Here is a 20100-nt window from a genome sequence, read left to right as displayed (position 1 = left end):
TAAGAGCAAAAAGTTCCAATAGGAAATGGAAAAAAGTGAGTAGGCTGTAAAAAATATGATTAAGAGTTGGAGGAAATAAAATACTACACATGTTTGGAAAGCCAAAGACGGACAATGCAGTTTTAAGACAGTATCTAAAAGCCTTGGATCTAAAAAATGAAGAACAGGATTCACACATTTATTACCAGATTCAATACATACTTTTAGTATGCCATACGTTTTCTGTTTTCCTTCCACAATAAACTTGCAGAAGGGTTTACATACTTGATAATATTAGAAAGGCAACCTTAAGGAGGGCACAGATGTGTTATCAGAAGGTGATCTTAGCTGTGGTGCTACAAAAGGAGTTAGAAAAATCTAAGAATCAGGTGATTTGTCAGCAACTGACTAAAGAAAAAGTGGATTCCACCCACTTAGATAACAAAACGAATAACAGTAATAAGGTAAAATGATGGATATGCCCTCACCACCATGGGAACTGGGAGAAGACTACATTCATAAAGAATAAAGGATGCATGGAAAAGGGAAATCAATAAGGAAAGACCACAGTAATTGGAAAAATAAACAGAGGAAAGCAAAAAAGGAACAAATCAAGAATTTGAAGTAAAACCACACGGAAAAAAAGCAAGAAATCAACAAAGAAAGAGACCAAGGAAAAGCCATAAGAAAAACATGCTAAATGAGGAAAGGGTTTTTCTATGGACAGATGCAAGATATGAAGAGGAGAAAACAGGCAAAACATTTACAATCAAATAAAGGTGGTAACAAGTTGAGGTTAAGGAGACTCTTAATACAGAGGATGACAGAAACCAGAGATGAAGGAGTGGTGTTTAACTTAGAAGAACTGGAAAGGAAAGCCTATTCTAAGAATTTGATTAGTTTTGGTCTCAGAAACAGGATAAAAGAAGTGAATTATCATCAAACCACACAGTAGGTAACACCACTTGGAAGTCAAAATCTGTATCCAGAAAAACTATGGTCCTAGTTTATACAAATAGGTAAACAGTCATACAATATGGGTGGATTACATTTGAAACAAGACAATAAATAGGTAATCAGAAGACAAAAATAGCTGGAGAGAGGGTCAGGGGGAAAAAGAGAAGAGCATATAAAAAAAAATTGTTCTCTATTTTTAGCTTACCGAATATTAGATTTATTTAGGACACCTCAAATTGGGGGAACTAAACACTATTTTTTCTAGCAGTAGTCTCCAAAGAGAAACTGGAATTAGACGGTATTAGATGAGTGGACAGAGTGCAAGAAAGAAGCCAAGTAGATGTGTGGTGTGCCCCCAAACTATTTACCAGTTTTCAAATTGTTTTGCCAGGCCTGGATAGTTTTAAATTATTCACTGGATAGACTGGGATATGGTAGAGAGTAATACCACAAAGTTAGCAACTAAAAACAAAAAATGAAGTAAAAAATTGTTTCCTGGAACACTACTAATATAAAATGAGAACCAAGATGTCATTACACTTCAAGCAAATGCTTGAACAGAAACAAATGGAATTCCAAGATGTTGAAAGTTTTACAGTAGGGGCACACAGAAAATTTTTGGAAGTCCCAGCAGTGACCTGACTTGCTTACAAAGTCATAAATAAACCAAGAAAACAATAAGAACCAGGAATTTACTTATAAGAATAGGGCCTCCGCTGAAAAAGGACCTGTGTCCAGTCAGACTTTCCCAGAAAACAAATGTTAAATAAATAAATAAATAAAATAAAATAAAACTGGAGAAATTCCCTTTTCACAATTTTTAATATTTCCATATCCCCTAAAAGTAATAAACTCAGAAGTAATCAACACAGGATGAACTTGACTAAATGGATTTTGACTGCACATACAACTTATGAGAAGCCTTTAATAACAGGACTGGTTTATTGATGTACGCTGCTTAACACTGTGAGCAAACATAACTTGTGCAAAGTAAATTGATCAGGTATTCCTTGACACAACAACATGCGTAGCTAATAGAACTGCATCAATAACTAGTTATAACCTCTCTTGGAAGTATACAAGCTGGGTACAAGATGCTCATTTCTCTTCTAGCCTGTTCCTAGATTTGAAAGGCTTAATAACCTCGGGAGGTAGATAAAGAAAGAATGATGATGCACATTGTGACTGAATCATTTCAGGAAAATAACAGATATGGGAAAGCAATTGAACAGACAGATCAGGACAATCAAGGATTATAAAGAGGAAAAAATATCAAACGACTTCTTGGAAAAGTAAACTGCCAAAATTATAAAATATGTCACATTAGGAATGAGAAAGAAAGAAAAAGAAAGATTTGACCAAGAATGTCATCATGCAAAGCAACTACCAGGAAAATATTAAAAGTTGGTTGAAAAGGAAGGCTAGCCCATTTGGAACTTAAGAAGTCAGATCCATCAGGTCTGGGGAATCACAGCTTGTGCTTATATAACAACAAAACATATTAAATGTGCGTGTGCACCTTTATAACTCAGATTTATTGCCAGTTAGAAAACAGGATCACCAAATATCAGTGGTCCGGTAACGGCTAAAGTTCCCAAGTATTTAAACTCATCCACCTTTGTCACCTCTACTCCTTGCATCCTCACCATTCCTCTCATTCACACACACATATTCTGTCTTAGTCCTGCTGACCTTCATTCCTCTTCTCTCTACAGCATATCTCCATCTCTCCAGAGTCTCCTCCACCTGTTCCCTACTCTCACTACAGCTGACAATGTCATCTGCAAACATCATAGTCTATGGGGACTCCTGTCTGATCTCATCTGTCAACCTGTCCATCACCATTGCAAATAAGAAAGGGCTCAGAGCTGATCCTTGTAATCCCACCTCCACCTTAAACGCATCCGTCACTCCCACCGCATACCTCACCGCTGTCGCACTACGCTCGTACATATCCTGTACCACTCTTACATACTTCTCTGACACTCCCGACTTCCTCATACAATACCACAACTCCTATCTAGGCACCCTGTCATATGCTTTCTCCAAGTCTAAAAAAACACAATGCAACTCCTTCTGACCACCTCTGTACTTCTCCATCAACACTCTCAGGAGCAAACATTGCATCTGTAGTGCTCTTTCCCCGGCATGAAACCATACTGCCAATCACCAATCATCACGTCCCTTCTTAATCTACCCTCCACTACTCTTTCCCATAACTTCATGCTGTGACTGATCAATTTAATCCCTCTGTAGTTACTACAGCTCTGCACATCACCCTTATTCTTAAAAATCGGTACCAAAACACTTTCTCCATTCCTCAGGCATCCTCTCACTTTCCAAAATTTCATTAAACAATCTGGTTAAAAACTCCACTGCCATTTCACCTAAACACCTCCATGCTTCCACAGGTATGTCATCTGGACCAACAGCCTTTCCATTCTTCATCCTCTTCATAGCTATCCTTACTTCCTCCTTGCTAATCCATTGCAATTCATGATTCACTATCCCCACATCATCCAACCTTCTTTCCCTCTCATTCTCTTCATTCATCAACCCCTCAAAGTGCTCTTTCCATCTGATAAACACACTCTCCTTGCTTGTAAGTATGTTTCCCCTCATTATCCTTTATCACCTTTACCTGCTGCACATCTTCCACAGCTTGGTCCTTCTGTCTAGCCAATCGGTACACGTCCTTATCTCCCTCAGTGTCCAACCTTTCATACAACTCTTCATATGCCTTACCCTTAGCCACCTCTCTCTCTGCCATGCACCTCATCTCCGTATACTCCTGTCTACTTTCTTCATCTCTCTGACAATCCCACTTCTTCTTTGCCAACCTCTCTCTGTATACTCTCCTGTACTTCCTCATCCCACCACCATGTCTCCTGGTCATCCTTCCTCTGTCCAGATGTCATACCAAGCACCTTTCTAGCAGTCTCCCTTACTAGGTTTGCTGTAGTTTACCAGCTATTTGGTAACTCTTCACTGCCATCCAGTGCCCGTCTTAACTCTTCCTTGAACTCCACCTCACAATTACCCTTTTTCAATTTCCACCATTTGATCCTTGGTGCTGTCTTCACCCTCCTCCTCTTCTTGATCACCAACATCATCTTACAAACCACCATCCTATGCTGCTTGACTACACTTTCCCTAGTCACCACTTTACAGTCTCCAATCTCCTTCAAACTGGCCCTCCTACATAAGATATAATCCACCTGTGTGCATCTTCCTCCACTCTTGTATGTCACCCTATGCTCCTCCCTCTTGTTAAAATACATATTCACACCACAGACTTAATTATAAAAGCATAAATTCTGACAAACAGAACTCAATCACCAGGAAAATGAAATCAATACTGAAGGACAGAAATCCAACATTTACAAAAACTGATTAGTTATAATTTTCCTAACTGGCTAAATAACACTGTCCCTGATCTATATTAAATTATTACAGCAAAACAAAGGCAGGCTTACACTGTTTGGGGAGTCCTTTTGGGTATCCACTGTACAATACAACTGTGAACAACTGGCAACTGTAACTGACTTAAGTGACAACCACAACTAACTTTAACAGTCTTCAGCAGGCTCTTTTACAGACTAACTTAACTATCACAACTGTTACAGTTCTAATTTTCATTTCATAATTTGAAAATCAGCCAACAGCTGTTTTCCAAAGTTCCTTCCTGTCTTTCAACTTCTGACAGTAACAAATTGCTATCAACATTCCAATGACATCATCTGCAGATCAACAGATTCTGAGACAGTCTGCATTTAGAATCTTCTTCACAAATATGTGCAGTTAGAAATTTAAAGGAACACTTTTCAAAGGCTTTAAAACATTATTTTCAGATTATAAAATCAACATGTAAGAACTTATTTCCAAGATCGTCGCTAGTCATGCTGACGTATATTACATACGTTAATCAGAAATTATGAACAAAATTCAGCCAGACATGCAAGCACAAATGACAGTGTCTAATTTCTTCACAGCATAACACTGTTCTTAAGAATTTAATATCACATGTACCATATTTACAAGAATTAGTGTTCATTTGATTTAAATGTGTATTTATGTCAAGAGTTTTCATCTAATACAGTCCTTTCACATCCATTTTACCCACTATCCTAAAACAATCCACTATTTTGTTTGAAAACAAACTTGACCCTAAGCTTAATTCTATCATTTAGAAGTTTTCAGACTCCATAGGGTGACTGAAGATCGATGTAGCTGCTCCAATTTTTGAAACCGCTTTCTCGCCTTTCAGAAGCAAGCACCTTTCTCACATATACCTTATCACGAGGAACCTACCTTATTTTGAGTCTTAAATACTACGAGTTCTACACTGTTTTACAATATAGAGGTCCATAATTAAGAGTTTTAACAATTAACCACCAACACTGAATCACACCACTTCAGTAAATTAATTTTTTGTAAGCTCTCAATGTTGTGAGCTTCCTATCTGAATTTATTAAGAAGCATTCCACACTTGCCCATGTGTTCGTCATTATAACATGTAGTGTTTCACATTTTAAAGAATAATGGATGAGAGATATGAAAACAAGGCAGCTACAATACCAATAAATATGACCCGACCATCTGGTGCAAAAAGACTGCAGCCTTCCCTTCCAGAAAGCTTCTAAAACTTTCAATTACTGGTAAAGTCAAGTCTACAAATGAACTGGGCATCTTTACAACACTTGATCAAAAACTCGATTAACCTAAAAATTTACTAAATAGAACTTTCAGTCGCTGCTGGGGCACATTTCAAACCACACTATGTTACTGACTGCCATTTCCCAAAGGGGGAAGAAAAAGATTCACAACCCCAAGTCAGCCATCATATAACAGTTTAGAGGTTGTCTGTCAAGAGGCAGACCAGGTACTAATCAAGCGCTCTCTAGGCTATACTTAACTACATCGCTTTTAGTCACCTCTATCTTCAACTCCAAATAGCTAAATAAGTTCTTTACGGAATGCATCGTATTCAAATAATTTCACAACCTACCTGGCAATTCCCTCAAGAGATAAAAGGGCTCATTCATAGCAGTACCACTCAGGGTTTTGCGGGGTACACCTTCATCGGTCGTAAATATTGGATTTGTGCCCTTTCCCGGACAAAAACCCAAACCCGGTACCGTACTTCCTCCACCTCCGGCTGCTGTCTCACTTGGCACAAACAGAGATGGATAACCTTCCATTTCTATAACATAAACTTCATAACAAGACACTAGGTACGAAACCCGTAACACCCATACCCACAGTCTTCTACAATTCTATTTGTCTTTCAGTTTGCTTGGGATTGGATCACATTACCATTATCAGATGATTGGTTTACTACAATGTCCGCTTGGGCTGCATGAATTTTTCGTCAGCCTGAATGTCGGAAATGCGTATATTTTGGAAAACCAGCCAGTTAAAATAAAGCTTGCATGAGTGGGCGGTAACCTTTTGAGTTAGGGAAGGTTACGTGGTTTATCTTACCAGGGAATTTTTACGGAAGATTGGAGCAGTAGAGAGGCTGAGCTTAATTAATCGCTATTCTATTGGTTATTCCTGTTTAGGGATAGAATATTGTTAAACATGGCGCTTCTCACGCCTTTGATTGCATTTATTTATCATCTACCAGTTGTGTACCGATGGCTGCTGCGACCGTATTACGTGTTTTCCGCGTTATTGTCTGTTGCATTTTTGCTCACTCGTAAGCTGCCACCCCTGTGTCACAACTTGCCATCTCAGCGAGAGGATGGTAACTCGTGTGACTTTGACTGGGTAAGGACAGGTGACAGAGTGTACTAAACTAATGTGATATAACACGATAATCAGGTGATACCGATTTGTTACATTACAGTTGTCTATTTAAGTGAAGCGCGAATGTATGTGTTTTCTCAAATGCTGTGGAATGATTATTGGAATATAAGTATTCTTAATGTATCAGGGGTTACTTTAATAGATGCTAACGAGCGGATAGTGTTCTAGGCTGTTGTGACAGGAGATGCCTGCGAAATACAGTGACTGGAACTACTTTTCGCTTTTTACGTTCATGAAGTTATGTCAAGGGATTTGTTTTTACATATTCTTAATGTGTAACTGCATTGTGTCTGAGCGTGGTAGTTGAAAATGAACACCGGGAATTAAAAGCGAAGATTATCAAATCTAAATCCTGATATTTTCTGTAGAGCTTAACGTGCCACCAGGAAAATGCTGTCTTGTTAAAGCGTGCAGAAGCAGACTTGGACCAGTTAATTCCAGTCTGGCTGTTCTGATATGTTAAAAAAAGTGCAGCAACATTGACTTACATTAGTTTTGTGTATTCTTGCAGTTTTACACACTACTACTTTCTTTTAAAGGACAGCTGCAATCAGACTGGGGAGGGGTGACCTTTACATCGTAATTTGATTCATTGAGTAGTAATGTTTCCTGTATTCTAAGTGATTATTATTATTTAACTTGCAATGTCCCAGTGTTTTGCTCCTTCACTTTTTGTCTGCCTTGTGTAATGTTATGGGGACACAATGCACTGTAGTGAGAAGAAATACACTTGCATAAATAAACAATATAATAAAAAGAAAACTGATTAGAATATATAGCAAAATAAAAGACCCACAAATGAAGGTCAAAATAGAAAGATTCTCCAATGTACTGAAAAATACCATTAGGAAAGCAATTTAAACTTGTGCTGTCTTTGGGGAGCCAAGGAAATTACAGATCTTTTACTTTTGTCAGAAAGTTAAGCAGCTAACACCCAAAGTGCAATGAACTTATTCATAATGGCATTACCTTCTGTGATCCAGTGGATATTGCAAATATATAATATTAGCAAGCAAATTCAGTGAAACTTTCACCCGGGAGACGTATAAAATATACCTATACACATGTCACTAAACCCCCCTATTATCATAACGATCACTTGTTAAAAGTACTCTACAAAACAAGAAAAAAAAAACATTCTCTGTGGGACCTAATAATTTACCAGGCTGCCTTCTTCACAGCACTAAACATTTACTGTTGGACCTGCTCCGACAGTTGTTGAACCTGAGCTTAGCCACTGGTTTTGTCCCTGAGGTTTGGTGCACAACAGTAGTGATGCCATGTCACAAGTAGGCCCCACCATGGACCCTGGGAATTACAAACCTGTCAGCCCGATGAGCATCATCTGCAAGGCCATGGAACACATCATAACAGGCTTGATAAGCTGTGATATAAAAATCTAAAGATTAATCCCCAGCAGTTTGGCTTCGGTAAGGACACCATCTCTTATGCTTCTCTTGCCCCACCCCCAAGAAAAACTTTTTTTTTTTTAATATATTTTGTAGTGAAAGTTGATATTGTGTGGCTTGACAAATGGGCCTCTGAAAAATTCCATATCTCAGTTGTCATATAACAACACATGTTTAGTGACTGTTGTCTACAGCAAATTGTGCGGTGATGCAGTGTTGCCACATGCAGGGTACTTATGTATTATCGCAACCAGATTTTCATGCTGCGATAACGGACGTAAAATTGAAGAATGGATGTTTGAGTTTGCCCTGTAAGGTCTGTCTAATTTGTCTTTTACAAGTAAGGTCAAACATGTTTAAGTTTTAATGGAAGGCTGGGTTGTAAACAGAGGGCTTGGGAAAGCAGTCACCATTTTCTTCCGCTGCTTCTTCACTGACTACGATGGCTTGACTGGAGAAACTAGCTGCAGTGTCTGTGCCGTTTTACGTACATCAGAACGTTCGATAGGAAGCAAAGACAATCGAGAGGATTTTCAAGTAGAAACAACGACAATACTGCCAAATCTTTTGCATCTGCTAACTTCCTTTCATTCCCCCAATGCTAGTTTTACTTTGGGGATCAGTTACAATAGAGAGGGTACGGTACGGTAGTACTGGTTGCTTCCCGATATTGAAATCTGATTGTTGATGTTGTAATGAAGTTATACAATCTGTTTTCTTTCACACTTAGAGTTGTTTTACTGCAGGGTTATCAATAAAAATTAAAAACTAAGTTTGACGGTTTATGTATGCACTTCCCCAGCATCAGGTGATGTGAAACCCAGCTTGCTCATCCAAAGCACGGTTTTGAAGCACTCCTGACTGCAATCTGTGACAACGTTCCCCCGTATAAAAAAATAAATAAATAAAAGCGAATGAACAATCCACATATTTTCAGGCCTAATACCTTCCAAACACCACTGAAGTACAATCAAAGTTTGTCTGAGGATACCACCATCAACAACACAAAAACAACCCACTGCTTCCAACTTCTCCCATCAGAAACGACCCCAGAATCACCTGTCAGCATCATTCACCAAGACTTTTGCAAGCCATTCCTTACTGCAACTTGCTGTTACAAAAGTTTCCTTACAAGTCTGTCTACAAAGTTTTAGAAATAAAAACTTTACCCAAAGCATTTCCATGTGTGTGGGTGCTTTTCTTAGCAGCATTTCTTCCTTACAGTCACAGTATTTCTTTCATCAGTAACACATCAGCTGTGAGAATTGAAGCGTATGTGTGTAATGCACAAAAACAAGAAGAATTGCACATTTCTTTCTCTTCCAAAATGTAACCCAAACTTATTTGAACTTATTAAAGAAGTGAAATTACACCTTGCAGTGTTTCCCTGCACTCAATTTCATTGCAGCATGCGAGTTTCGCAACCGCAAAAACCTGGTTGCGATGATACGCAAGTACCCCATGCAGCAGACCTGGGGCATATAAGCACATAGCTTGAGCTGCTGCTTGTAAGTGCTGGCTTCAGCTATTTTTGTATGCTGTTTTTCTCAGTTTCTTTATTCTCTTGGTCAGTTTTTATAGAGGTATTGTCCCTTTAATCTCTACAGTGAATATCAGATTATGTGGTGTACAGTTCCAGGGAACTCATTTTGCAAAGTGGGCCTCAAGGGGTTTACACTATGTTATGTGTCATAGTGTTATTTGGTAAGCCTTATGATAGGACAGTGTCTAAGTTACAGGATTTTCAGTTTTCAAATGTAATCAATTTCCAGATCTTATCTTGTAGTATTGGTGAGGTGTTTTAATTGTCAGAGAAGTCTAGCTATTATTATTAATTAGCTACTGATAATTGTCATTTTAGAGAGTGTTGGTAAGACAGATGGGATGTTATCTGCAGTTTTTTATATTTGCATTCATTTTCTCTAGTTACTTAGATGAAAAACAATACTTCAGGTGGCCAGAAATTAGTTTATTTATTGATCCTGTGGCACGGAGGGACAAAGATCAGCCGACCTAAAATGACTAGCTACTCTGGCAATGGAGGAGCTGAAGAGGGAAGGAACAACCAGCGTGCGTTTTCTTGACTGAAGGAGAGGGAGGCAGACCATCTCACTGTAGTGCTGGCTCATTATGAAAAGAGAGGTGCACAACATACAACATACAACACATCTGCCAGGAAAAGTGTGCTTTGCTCTTCCAAGTCACATCTACATGGCAGCTACTATGGGGCTTGTGCTGGAGTGCTCTTCCATAGGGGAAGGTGTGGCAGACCCACATATCAGCAGCTGGGGGTGAGATTAACTAAATGAATTGTGGTCATTATGTCTGCTAGATGATCAGCAAGCACCTAGGGCAGAAAAAGTATTAAAAATTGTTTCTGTAATGTTGCAGTAGCCCTCACCCCCATTCTTCACATAATTGTTTTCAATGGCAATTTGAAGGAGTTGTGTTTTATATCACTTTACTTACCTCAGGTAAACAGGGTCTCGGGATAAAATACTGTGGGCAGTGACTAGTAGTGAAACTAGAGTAAAATGTTTTGTGTACTGTTTGTCATGGCAACAAAGGCAGTTTTCCATCCTGAAGAGAGGAAAAAAGTGGTAGGATATGCACAGCTTGTATGATGCTCAAAAATGGTAAAGAAGAAATTGAAAGGTAGTTCAGGGTTTCTGGGAACTAAACTACATCTGGGTGATATTTATAGGAAGAAAATAACACTAGGATAAGGTATTGTAGGTTGAAGGGCTCATGTCTTGTATATGAGATAGTGAAGTAGCAGTGTTGGGTTCCTCTGCTTTTAGGAAAGAGTGCTGAGGTAAAACAACCAGGCTTGCTGGTCATTTTTGTTCATAATTTCCAAGCTGCATGTTAGAAGAGTGAGCAGCAATCCTTGACGTAGAAAGAGAAGCCCTCTCTGTGACTATTATTAGGGCATGCATTCTGCAAAACTTGCAAACCAGTAGCTATATTTCTATAACACCCTGCCATGGCTTGAAGAAAACTGCAAAAAAATAAAGTGGTATTAGGTGATTTAAATTTTCCACAAAGGTGTAACTGAAAAATGGAAAGCATGAACAAATGTGCATCATTGGATGCATGCAATTAATTACATCACCAGCCTGAAGAGATAACAAGATTGATGTCCACAGAGTAGTGTGGATTGGCTCTTAACTAAACATCCAGACTATTTATCATTCGCTGTCACCTTTAGTAAACTATGTAAGTGATCAGTTTTCTAGGTTTAGTGCAAGTCAAGCATCTCTTCTTTATAGCAGGATGAAGATTATGTATTTGTGTCCATCTGATCTCCGGTATATATCACAGCTAGTCTGGATGAAGATGATGATCTAACCCTGTACTGTTGAACTTTCTGGAAGAATTTTCACCATCCTAAGTAATGTGCTGGAGAGAGAATAGCATCCCATGGTTCAGTAATTGCTAAGCAAGATCTGGCTTGGATGGCATACAAAAAAAGGGGAGGAGCATTATAAAATGGATATGATTATACAAAAAAGTTCAAATCCAAGATAGGAAAACAAAACTGTTGTACTTTGCCGCAGGACAACAGTAATAGTAGCCAAGAACCTGAAGACTAAATGTCATGCTCGGTGAAGGAGCACAAGCCCCAGTAATAACCCCTTCACTTCTGTTTTCACGTTTTGATACCAACTTGTTTAAGGACTGTCTCTCTTCTGTCGTAAACTATTGTCAAGTAGGCTGCTTCCACAGATTGGTGATAATGTTGTTGTGTCTTTCGGCTTTTCCCGGTTAGGGGTCGCCACAGTGGAACTCCAGTGCGACAGATTGGTGATAATAAGGGTCTTAAATTGTATTGTACAGTTTTAATTTTGTCCACACTGGATACAGTAGGGTAAGTAGGATTTATATTTGTTTATTTGTAGGCAGTGATCCCAACAGATCATTTTCAGGCTCAGCCTGGGGTTTACAACAACCAGTGTACACCCCCCAAATATAGGAATATGCAATAATTTAAAACATAACACAGATTGTGTACACTGTTTACAGTATTTCAGTGAACAGAAAATCAAGGCTTGAGATCTGTAGGTGATCTATGACTTGCCTATACATGGATTCTCCTTTCCCTTGACCGTACTTAATTGGAGCATTCATGGCATTATCCTAAAGCTAATGAGAAAATAGCAAGGCTTCCAAAAGGAAACGGCATGCACAAGATAGATAAACATAGACCAGGCTAGCTTGTATACTGAGCCCATTTAGCAAAGATTTGAAAAAAGTAATTTGGCGGCAAATTAAGCATTTCCACAACAGAAAAGTTTGTCAAACTCATCTTGGTTGTTGAGTGGTTACTGTACCAAGTTGGCATGGCTACACAAAGTACCACATGCAGTCACTTCAGACTTCCGTAAAGCATTCATCTTGGTGGCTCACGCATTATTACTTGGATGCCAGGCCTTAACTTCCATTAAGAAGACAGCTGATTGGTTCAGGAGCTAGCTTAAATATCACACAAGCTATTGCTTGTCAGAATAGTCTCCTTTCCGTACTTGGTGAAAACAGATTCATGTTGATATACTGAAAGCATTCACATCAGATGTCACTAGGTAGAAAAAATATATGAAATCCCCTTTCTGCAGTGTCGAAACAAAACCTCTTGCGGGGAGGGAGGGCAGTGACACCCCCCTATACACACCTCCAACAAAACAGTGGGGAAAGTGCAGCCTTGTAGATTGCTGACAGTGGTCTGTGGCTGCTGTTCTAATGAATGGTATTCTATGTAAATACATTTAATAGGTCAACAGATTCCACTGAATACAGGGGCCCCACGGGGACTCTGCTTTACTTGCTACTTTGTTGGCTACTTCAGGGTCCACAGAGGAAGGAAACGCCTAGGAATGTCTGTACAAGGTAAAGATTTCCACGTTTAGTTTAATAGCATATTTATGTACTTCAGTTAAAGCAGGTAATCAAAAACTGTGGTAGCCTTGGGGGGACTTCCTCTGGGTAGAGGACCACTCCTGTCTTTCAATTTTTTTTTTTTTTTAAAAAGTAAATATTTGCTTATAAAATTCTTGTTTTTTGATTAGAAATGTTACACCTACCTATGAGTTTTTCTAAAAATTAGATAAAAAGTTTACTCCGCTAAGTTCTCTGGATGAAACTTGGGTTAACATGTGGACAAGCTTGGATTCAGAACATTGTGGACTCTACATTTTAATACACTAACTATAATGCACAAAATGTTGCACATTGCAGGGTTATATTGCTCATTTGGGTAAAAGACTAAAAGATATAGAGACAGCATTTTTGTACAACCAAGTCAGTTATTGGAGTTGGAGGAAGGATGTCATTACACTTGCCCTCTCAAGAAGCAAAGATTGAACTTTTGGAAGAAAAAATAATGGACATAAAAGATAGATGAAGGCTTAAAAATATTTGGTTTACTGGCATCCCTAAGAGGAAAATAGTTTTTGAAATGTTTAAAATACGTTAATGAAATGTTAAGGAAATAAACTGGGATACCTGACAAAAGTGTTTACAGAAAGAGCTCGTAGGGTATTTTTCTCTTGGTATCTAAGGACAAGGACCTGTAAGACCCTTCCTTGTGCATTTTCATTCTTGCACTACAGAAGTCATTCTGGCTACTCTTACAGATTGTCCCTTAACCAGGGCCCTTTTTTGATGTAAAGTGTGCCAACTGTTGTAGTGCAATAAGGAGTTAGATTAAGTGGGCTTCCTGTAGAGGTGGGACGTAAAAACTTTTTGCCATAAACCTTTTTAATGGTGACATCATGGTAGTGGAGTGCATCTCTGTCAACACACACAGTAAATTTAAAAAAATGTGTAGTTTCGTTAATGTATTCAAATTTTTTTTTTTAATCTGTCCTCACCACTTTTCCAAAATAGTACCAAATCAAGGCACCAACCATATAATGCCCAACAGTCTTTAAAGGGTGAATTAAAAATATATAAATTTTCCCACTGGGCAAGCACAAAAGTTTTTACGTCCCACCTCAACAGAAAGCCCACTTACTCCAACTCCTTATTGCACTACAATAGCTGGCACCCCTTGCATCAAAAAAAGGGCCCTGGTTAAGGGACAAATATGTAAGAGTAGCCAGAATGATTTTTGTAGTGGACGATTTTCTGGAGGAATGTGAGGTGTTGAAAGGAATCTTATTGAGGAGGGGGTACCCCAGTGAGATGTTGGGACAATATTATGGGGGGAGTTAAGAGGCAAAGAAATGAGGGTATCTTTAAAGCACTTTTGGATAGTGGACCACTTGCCTGCAGACATCCAATTTGAAGGTTGATGATGGTTTCAGTAGGGCCTTAGTGTTGCTGTACAGCATTGACTTCTATGATATTTGTGACATTATCAAAAAATATTGGAGGGTATTTAGAATGGACCCAGAGGTAATAACCCTGCTGGGTGAAAAAAAAAATTATTGTTTACAAAAAGGAGATTTCCTTCAAGGGCTTGTTGGAGAGGAATGTTGGTAGCGTCTCAAATGGAGGATGTTTTAAATGCGGGAGATGTTCAGAGAGCCAGTGTATAATTAATCAAGAAAGGATTAAAATAAGTAAATTTGGTATAATTAAACCACCCAAAAGGTATCTTTGTTATACAAAAGGAGTGGTTTATGTTGCACTGTGTCAGGCATGTGACTGTTACTATGTGGGGAAGACGAAAAGAGCATTTAGGGCGAGAATTTATGAACCTGTTTATGATATCAACCACCAAAATGAAAATAATGCCCTATACATGCACATTAAAGAATACCCAACAGGTGCCTTTAGATTTTGTGCTATAGATCATGTTGACCTGGGACCCTGGGGGGGGACAGGTGATGACTTTCTCGAATTTAAGGAGCTAAAATGGCAAATCAAGCTCAGTGCTGATGAAATGCCTGGACTTAATGAGTTCCTTTTTAAAGTTAAAATCTGCCTATTTGAATTTTGTATACAAAGTGTGTGTATGTATGTACATATATATATATATATATATATATATATATATATATATATATATATATATATATATATATGAGTTCACTACTAAATATCGAATTACGGAATCCCGAGACTCTGAAAACCTAGGACCAGAATCTCGAGATTCTGTAATCTCGAAAGTAAAAAAAAAAAAAAAAAAAAACAAATGTCAAAAAAATAGATTTAAACAGGTGTATGCAGGGGGGCAAGCCACCCTGCACCCCTCCCCTGCAACTTACATATACCGACTCCAAGATCGCACTACAGTGGAGTGAATGGCAATATTTCCATTCCACTCTGCATGGCACTATTTTGCCATTCACTCCACCGTGGTGCAGTCTCAGAGTTTGTATATTTAAGTTGCAGGGTAATGAGTGCAGGGGCTTGCCTGCATATGCTTTCTAAAATGATTTTTTTTTTTTTTTTGTCAGGATTACGGAATCTCAAGATTGTGGTCTTCGGTATTCAGAGTCTCGGTATTCTGTAATTCAATATTTAATAGTGATCATATATATATATATATATATATATATATATATATATATATATATATATATATATAAAATAGGGTTCATAGGTTAGTACTAAGCTAACTGCCCTTGCGAGCCATTTTAAGCCTAGCCAGTTGTCCCTCCGTGAGACTCAAACCCTGCACCTTGTGTTTGTAAGGCAAACACCTTAACCATTAGGCCATCCTCCCAACTTGGTTAACACAACTGAACGTTTTATCTTTGGAAGGATTGTACATTAGTATGTATTTGTGTTTTAACAAGATATGAGTGATAGTTGTTGGAATGATTAATGGAGGGGGTGGAGTCTTATGTTTAGATTGTGATGTTTGAAAAAATGTTTTCATTCTGAAGAAGTCTGGAGTAAGACGAAAGCTTTTAATTAAATCGCAGTGTGTTCAGTACTTGGTGTGGCCAGCTTGTTTTTTTACTTTTCCAGTTTGAGTAGTGACAAGTGTGTCATGATGAATAATGTATATTTGTATAATAAATATGGTTGTCGAAAAATATGGTAGAAATGAGAAGGAGAAAGGGTGGTAAATGTTAGCCTCTCTACACATTACTGGGGTCTGCTGGGTTTGCATGATACCAATGTCTCCACATACAGATATCAGAAGCATCTTCAAATGATCTTTCTTTTCCCATCAGAAACCTCTTCAAATTATTCTTTTCTCATCACAAATACCCTGAATACCTTTAATTTTATTTCTAGAGTTAATTCAGATGGTGGCTTGATGCCACTTGCATTCTTTGGCTGATAGTTTAATACGTTCAAAAGAAAACCGCACCAGAACACTTTTAAAATGTGCAAGTCCAAAATAAAATTGCTGACACAGCAATCCAGACTTAAATGGTGGAAAAGCGAGAAATGGATTCTTGGGAGAGACAAAAAAGGGGCAGAAGACAGAGCAAACACATGTATTCCATAGGGTTTTGAAGGTGTGCAAACCATCGAGCCAAGAGGTATACTGGGATAAAACATTTGTTAGTCTGGATGGAAATATTACTTTGGTATTTATTCAGGAAACCTCTCTTTGATGTGATTAGAACTGTGATGACATGTATGCAAAGTATTATGCTGTAGTGTACAGTCAGTGTAAAACCAGCAGTGCAGCTTCATCCTGCTAGATCATCACTCATTCACGGTTATGTGGAATTTTAGTGGTTGCATAAGCATACTGTCACATGGCATGATTAACATCTCCTGCTGTGCTCCTATGTTGACTTCATGTTTGTCTTTTTCCATAGCGAGAAGTTGAAATTCTGATGTTTCTGAGTGCAATTGTTATGCTGAAGAACAGAAGGTCATGTAAGTCTCATTTCTTTTCCCTTTGTTTCTAATGGTGGCTGGCACCATGCTTGTTCTCTCCTCTGCACTGGGGATCTGGTTTACAATTTTTATTTATTTATTTTACATTTGTTGACCAGGATAGTCCGACTGGATACATGTCCATTTTCAGTGGAGGCTCAGGGAGAAAAGCTCCAAAGCACAATACACAGAGAATACATTTAGTAGATACTTATTCCATATAGGTAACAGATGCAGACTGAGCAAGCAGTGTATACATGTAGTGGAAACTTAATGCATACAGATTACAGACAGATCACACTAGCAGTTTATGCAAATAATCATTTTACATTAGAGTGGTTAGATTGAATAACAACAATTGTGAATGTTGCACTTGAATTTAGAGAAGGCATTAGTCAAGTTTAGTGCAGGGGCATAACCAGTGTGTTTTAAAATTATTTTTTGAGATTATTTTTGAAAAGGATTAATGCGGTGCTGTGGTAGCGTTGTCACCTCACAGTAAGATGTCCTGTTCGATTCTCAGCTAAAGCGTCTTCTGTGTGGAGACGTGCATGAATGGGCGTACCTTCGTTGAAGGTTGTGTGTCAGAGCTGGCAACTCGGCATGTAAAATCTACTGCCAATCATTAGCGGACCGGAGTTCCGCTGTGGCGACCCCTAACTGGGAAAAGCCGAAAGACTATTTTTGAAAAGGGTTAAAGAGAATTCTAGAGTCAGGTCTGCCAGGAGTAAGTTCCATATTTTACCAACAGAGTTGGAAAACAGAGAGTCCCTGGCTGAGTTGTTGGATTTGATTGTTTGAACCAGGAGTTTATTAGATGAGTGGAGTGGCTGATTGTTACTGTAGGGCTGATGATGCTTTTGAGTGCAGGAGTAGTTTCAGGGCGGTAGCGGACTTTGTGGGTCACTATGAGCTGGTTGAACTAGAGTAGGCTAGGCAGTTCAAGCCACCCTAGAAGATTTAGGTTAAGGCAGTGGTGCATCCTGTATGCTGTGCCAGTAGCAAATGTAGCAATGTGGTTATAACCGCAGGATAGTTTAAGTACATTTTTGTTCAAATTGATGAAAAAAGGGGAGGCATAGAGAAGGGTAGAGAGTAGATGGGATTTGGCAATAGTTCTAGCAGGTGGTGTAAAGAAGAACCTGATTTTGTAAAGGGAGCCAAGTTTTTTATTTATGGTTTTGATGGTTTGATGGATGTGCATATCAAACTTAAAGTTATTATCTACTATGACACCCAAAAATATGATTGGGCTTCCGGGGAGATAATAGTGCCACCGTTTGCTGTTATGGTGAAGAAAGGTCAGGAGGACCTATGAGTGGGGGAGAAAAGAAGTAGCTTAGTTTTGATAGGATTTAAGATCAGACGGCGATTAGAGGACCAGTTCTAAACTGTGTTGAAAGTATTTTGTGTTAATGTGAGTAGACTAGATGGGGAGGTGGCAGTACAGATCATGGTGGAGTCCTGTGCATATTGAGTGCAGGTAGCATTTGGGATGACCGTGTGGAAGTTGTTGATAAAGATGGAGAAGAGAATGGGTCCTGGTATAGAACCCTGCGGGACTCCTAGAGTGATGAGTAGACTGATAGCTTGTCCTTCCATAGGACTGCCTGTTGTCTACCAAGCAGGTAAGATTGAAACCATTGGAGAGCACGGTTATCAAAGGAGATGGCCTTTAGAGTATGGATAAGTAGTTGGTGGTTGACCATATCAAAGGCCTTGGAAAGATCAAGAAAGAGTGCTGAGGATAGTTTTATTATTCTGTTTGTGGTTTATAGCGTTAGAGAAAGAGACGAGGGCTGAGGTGGTACTGTGGTATGGTCGAAAGCCATGTTGAGAGTCCGCCAGTAGTTTGTTCTGCATAAGATAGTGCAGGAGTTGTTTATGGACACACTTCTGCATGATTTTAGCTAGTGGTGACAATAGCTATGGGTCTGAAGTTAGACAGTTCAGTAGAGCTGCCACCTTCATGGAGAGGTATAACATGGGATATTTTCCAGATTGAGGAGGTAGTAGCTTTGGATATAGCCCTGTTGTTCAAGATAGAGATAGGGTATGCTATGGAGTCTGCAGCTTTTTGCATATACTTGGCAGGGAGGAGGTTGGCCGCTAGAGTTTGTTTGTGTCTGTCGGCTTTTTCCCGGTTAGGGGTCGCCACAGCGGAACTCCGGTCCGCTAATGATTGGCAGTAGAGTTTTACGTGCTGGTATGTGCTGGCTTGTCGGGCCTAACGCACAACCTTCAACGAAGGAACGCCCATTCACGCATGTCACCACACAGAAGACGCTCTAACTGAGAATCGAACGGGCAACGTCTAATTGTGAGGCGACAACGCTACCAGGTCTTAATTAGGGCCTGGTTAACTGGAGTAGCAACAGCTTCAAGACTAAAGGAAGTACATTGTTAGCCAAGAAGATTAAGAGCAGCATGTCTGCAGAAGTTTGTTGGAGTGTGTGGTGAATGTGCTTCTGCCTTGAAGAATGTTTCTGCCTCACCACTTTACATGAGGGGTATATCTAGTGGTTAAGTAGGTGTGTATTGTTTGCTGTGTGCTCTTTAAATTTCTGAGAGTCTAACCATGCAGGTGTGCTGAGGATTGTGCAATCTGCTATAATATATATTGCATGCATTGGGTTTGTATCTCTGGATGGATGTCTGGAGCTATAGAGTGAGCAAAATTTTACTGGAATGGGGTCTGCTGCACGTCCACAGAATTGTGAGATGGTAGATGTTCCAACGTGTTGCAGTGTGAGGTTCCATCTGGCTGCTGATGTTGCAGCCTATTAAGTATCTTTCTGAAGTGACTGTCGAAACTAGTACCAATACAATATAGACATTATTTTGTGCATTTTTTTTTTATTGTATGAAACGGGGGTTAATTTTTCGGTGCTTTTAGTGGGGCTATTAGCTGATTATTCTGTAGAGAACCTGTTACTTTACTCGCCTTTCTTTAAGCTTAGAAGGTAGCCTTTATGAGGAGAAGGATTACTAACCTGTTTTTCAGTGAATTTCCCCAGAAGTGGTTGAGAGCATTACAGCTTATGACAAGCAGAAAACAGACATTAACATAAGTAGTGTGTGGGAGTGTCGTTAACAGTAATGGAAGTCTGTGCGTGTAAGATATAGTAGTCTTATTTCTTTCTGAACAAAAAAA

At 39.0% G+C, this 20100-nt stretch overlaps 2 protein-coding genes across 2 annotated transcripts in view; one reads left to right on the top strand and one right to left on the bottom strand.

Moving 5' to 3' along the window:
- Positions 1-6246, bottom strand: part of MED19 (mediator complex subunit 19) — a 238520-nt gene extending 232274 nt beyond the window's left edge. Inside the window, exon 1 of the mRNA XM_044076587.1 lies at positions 5945-6246. Coding sequence (XP_043932522.1) covers positions 5945-6137 — 193 coding nt within the window. The 5' untranslated portion in view covers positions 6138-6246. The remainder of the gene's footprint in view (positions 1-5944) is intronic.
- A 137-nt stretch (positions 6247-6383) lies between these two features.
- TMX2 (thioredoxin related transmembrane protein 2) overlaps positions 6384-20100 on the top strand; it is a 148882-nt gene continuing 135165 nt past the window's right edge. Inside the window, exons 1-2 of the mRNA XM_044087129.1 lie at positions 6384-6708; positions 16886-16946. Of these exons, the coding sequence (XP_043943064.1) occupies positions 6520-6708; positions 16886-16946 (250 nt within the window). The 5' untranslated portion in view covers positions 6384-6519. The remainder of the gene's footprint in view (positions 6709-16885; positions 16947-20100) is intronic.

Source organism: Protopterus annectens, chromosome 1.part1 (genome assembly GCF_019279795.1).
Source record: "Protopterus annectens isolate FY-2018-M chromosome 1.part1, PAN1.0, whole genome shotgun sequence".
In the NCBI taxonomy this organism is placed as follows: Eukaryota; Metazoa; Chordata; order Ceratodontiformes; family Protopteridae; genus Protopterus; species Protopterus annectens.
The sequence above is the reverse complement of the archived record's forward strand: the minus strand, read 5'-3'. Positions and strand labels throughout refer to the sequence as shown.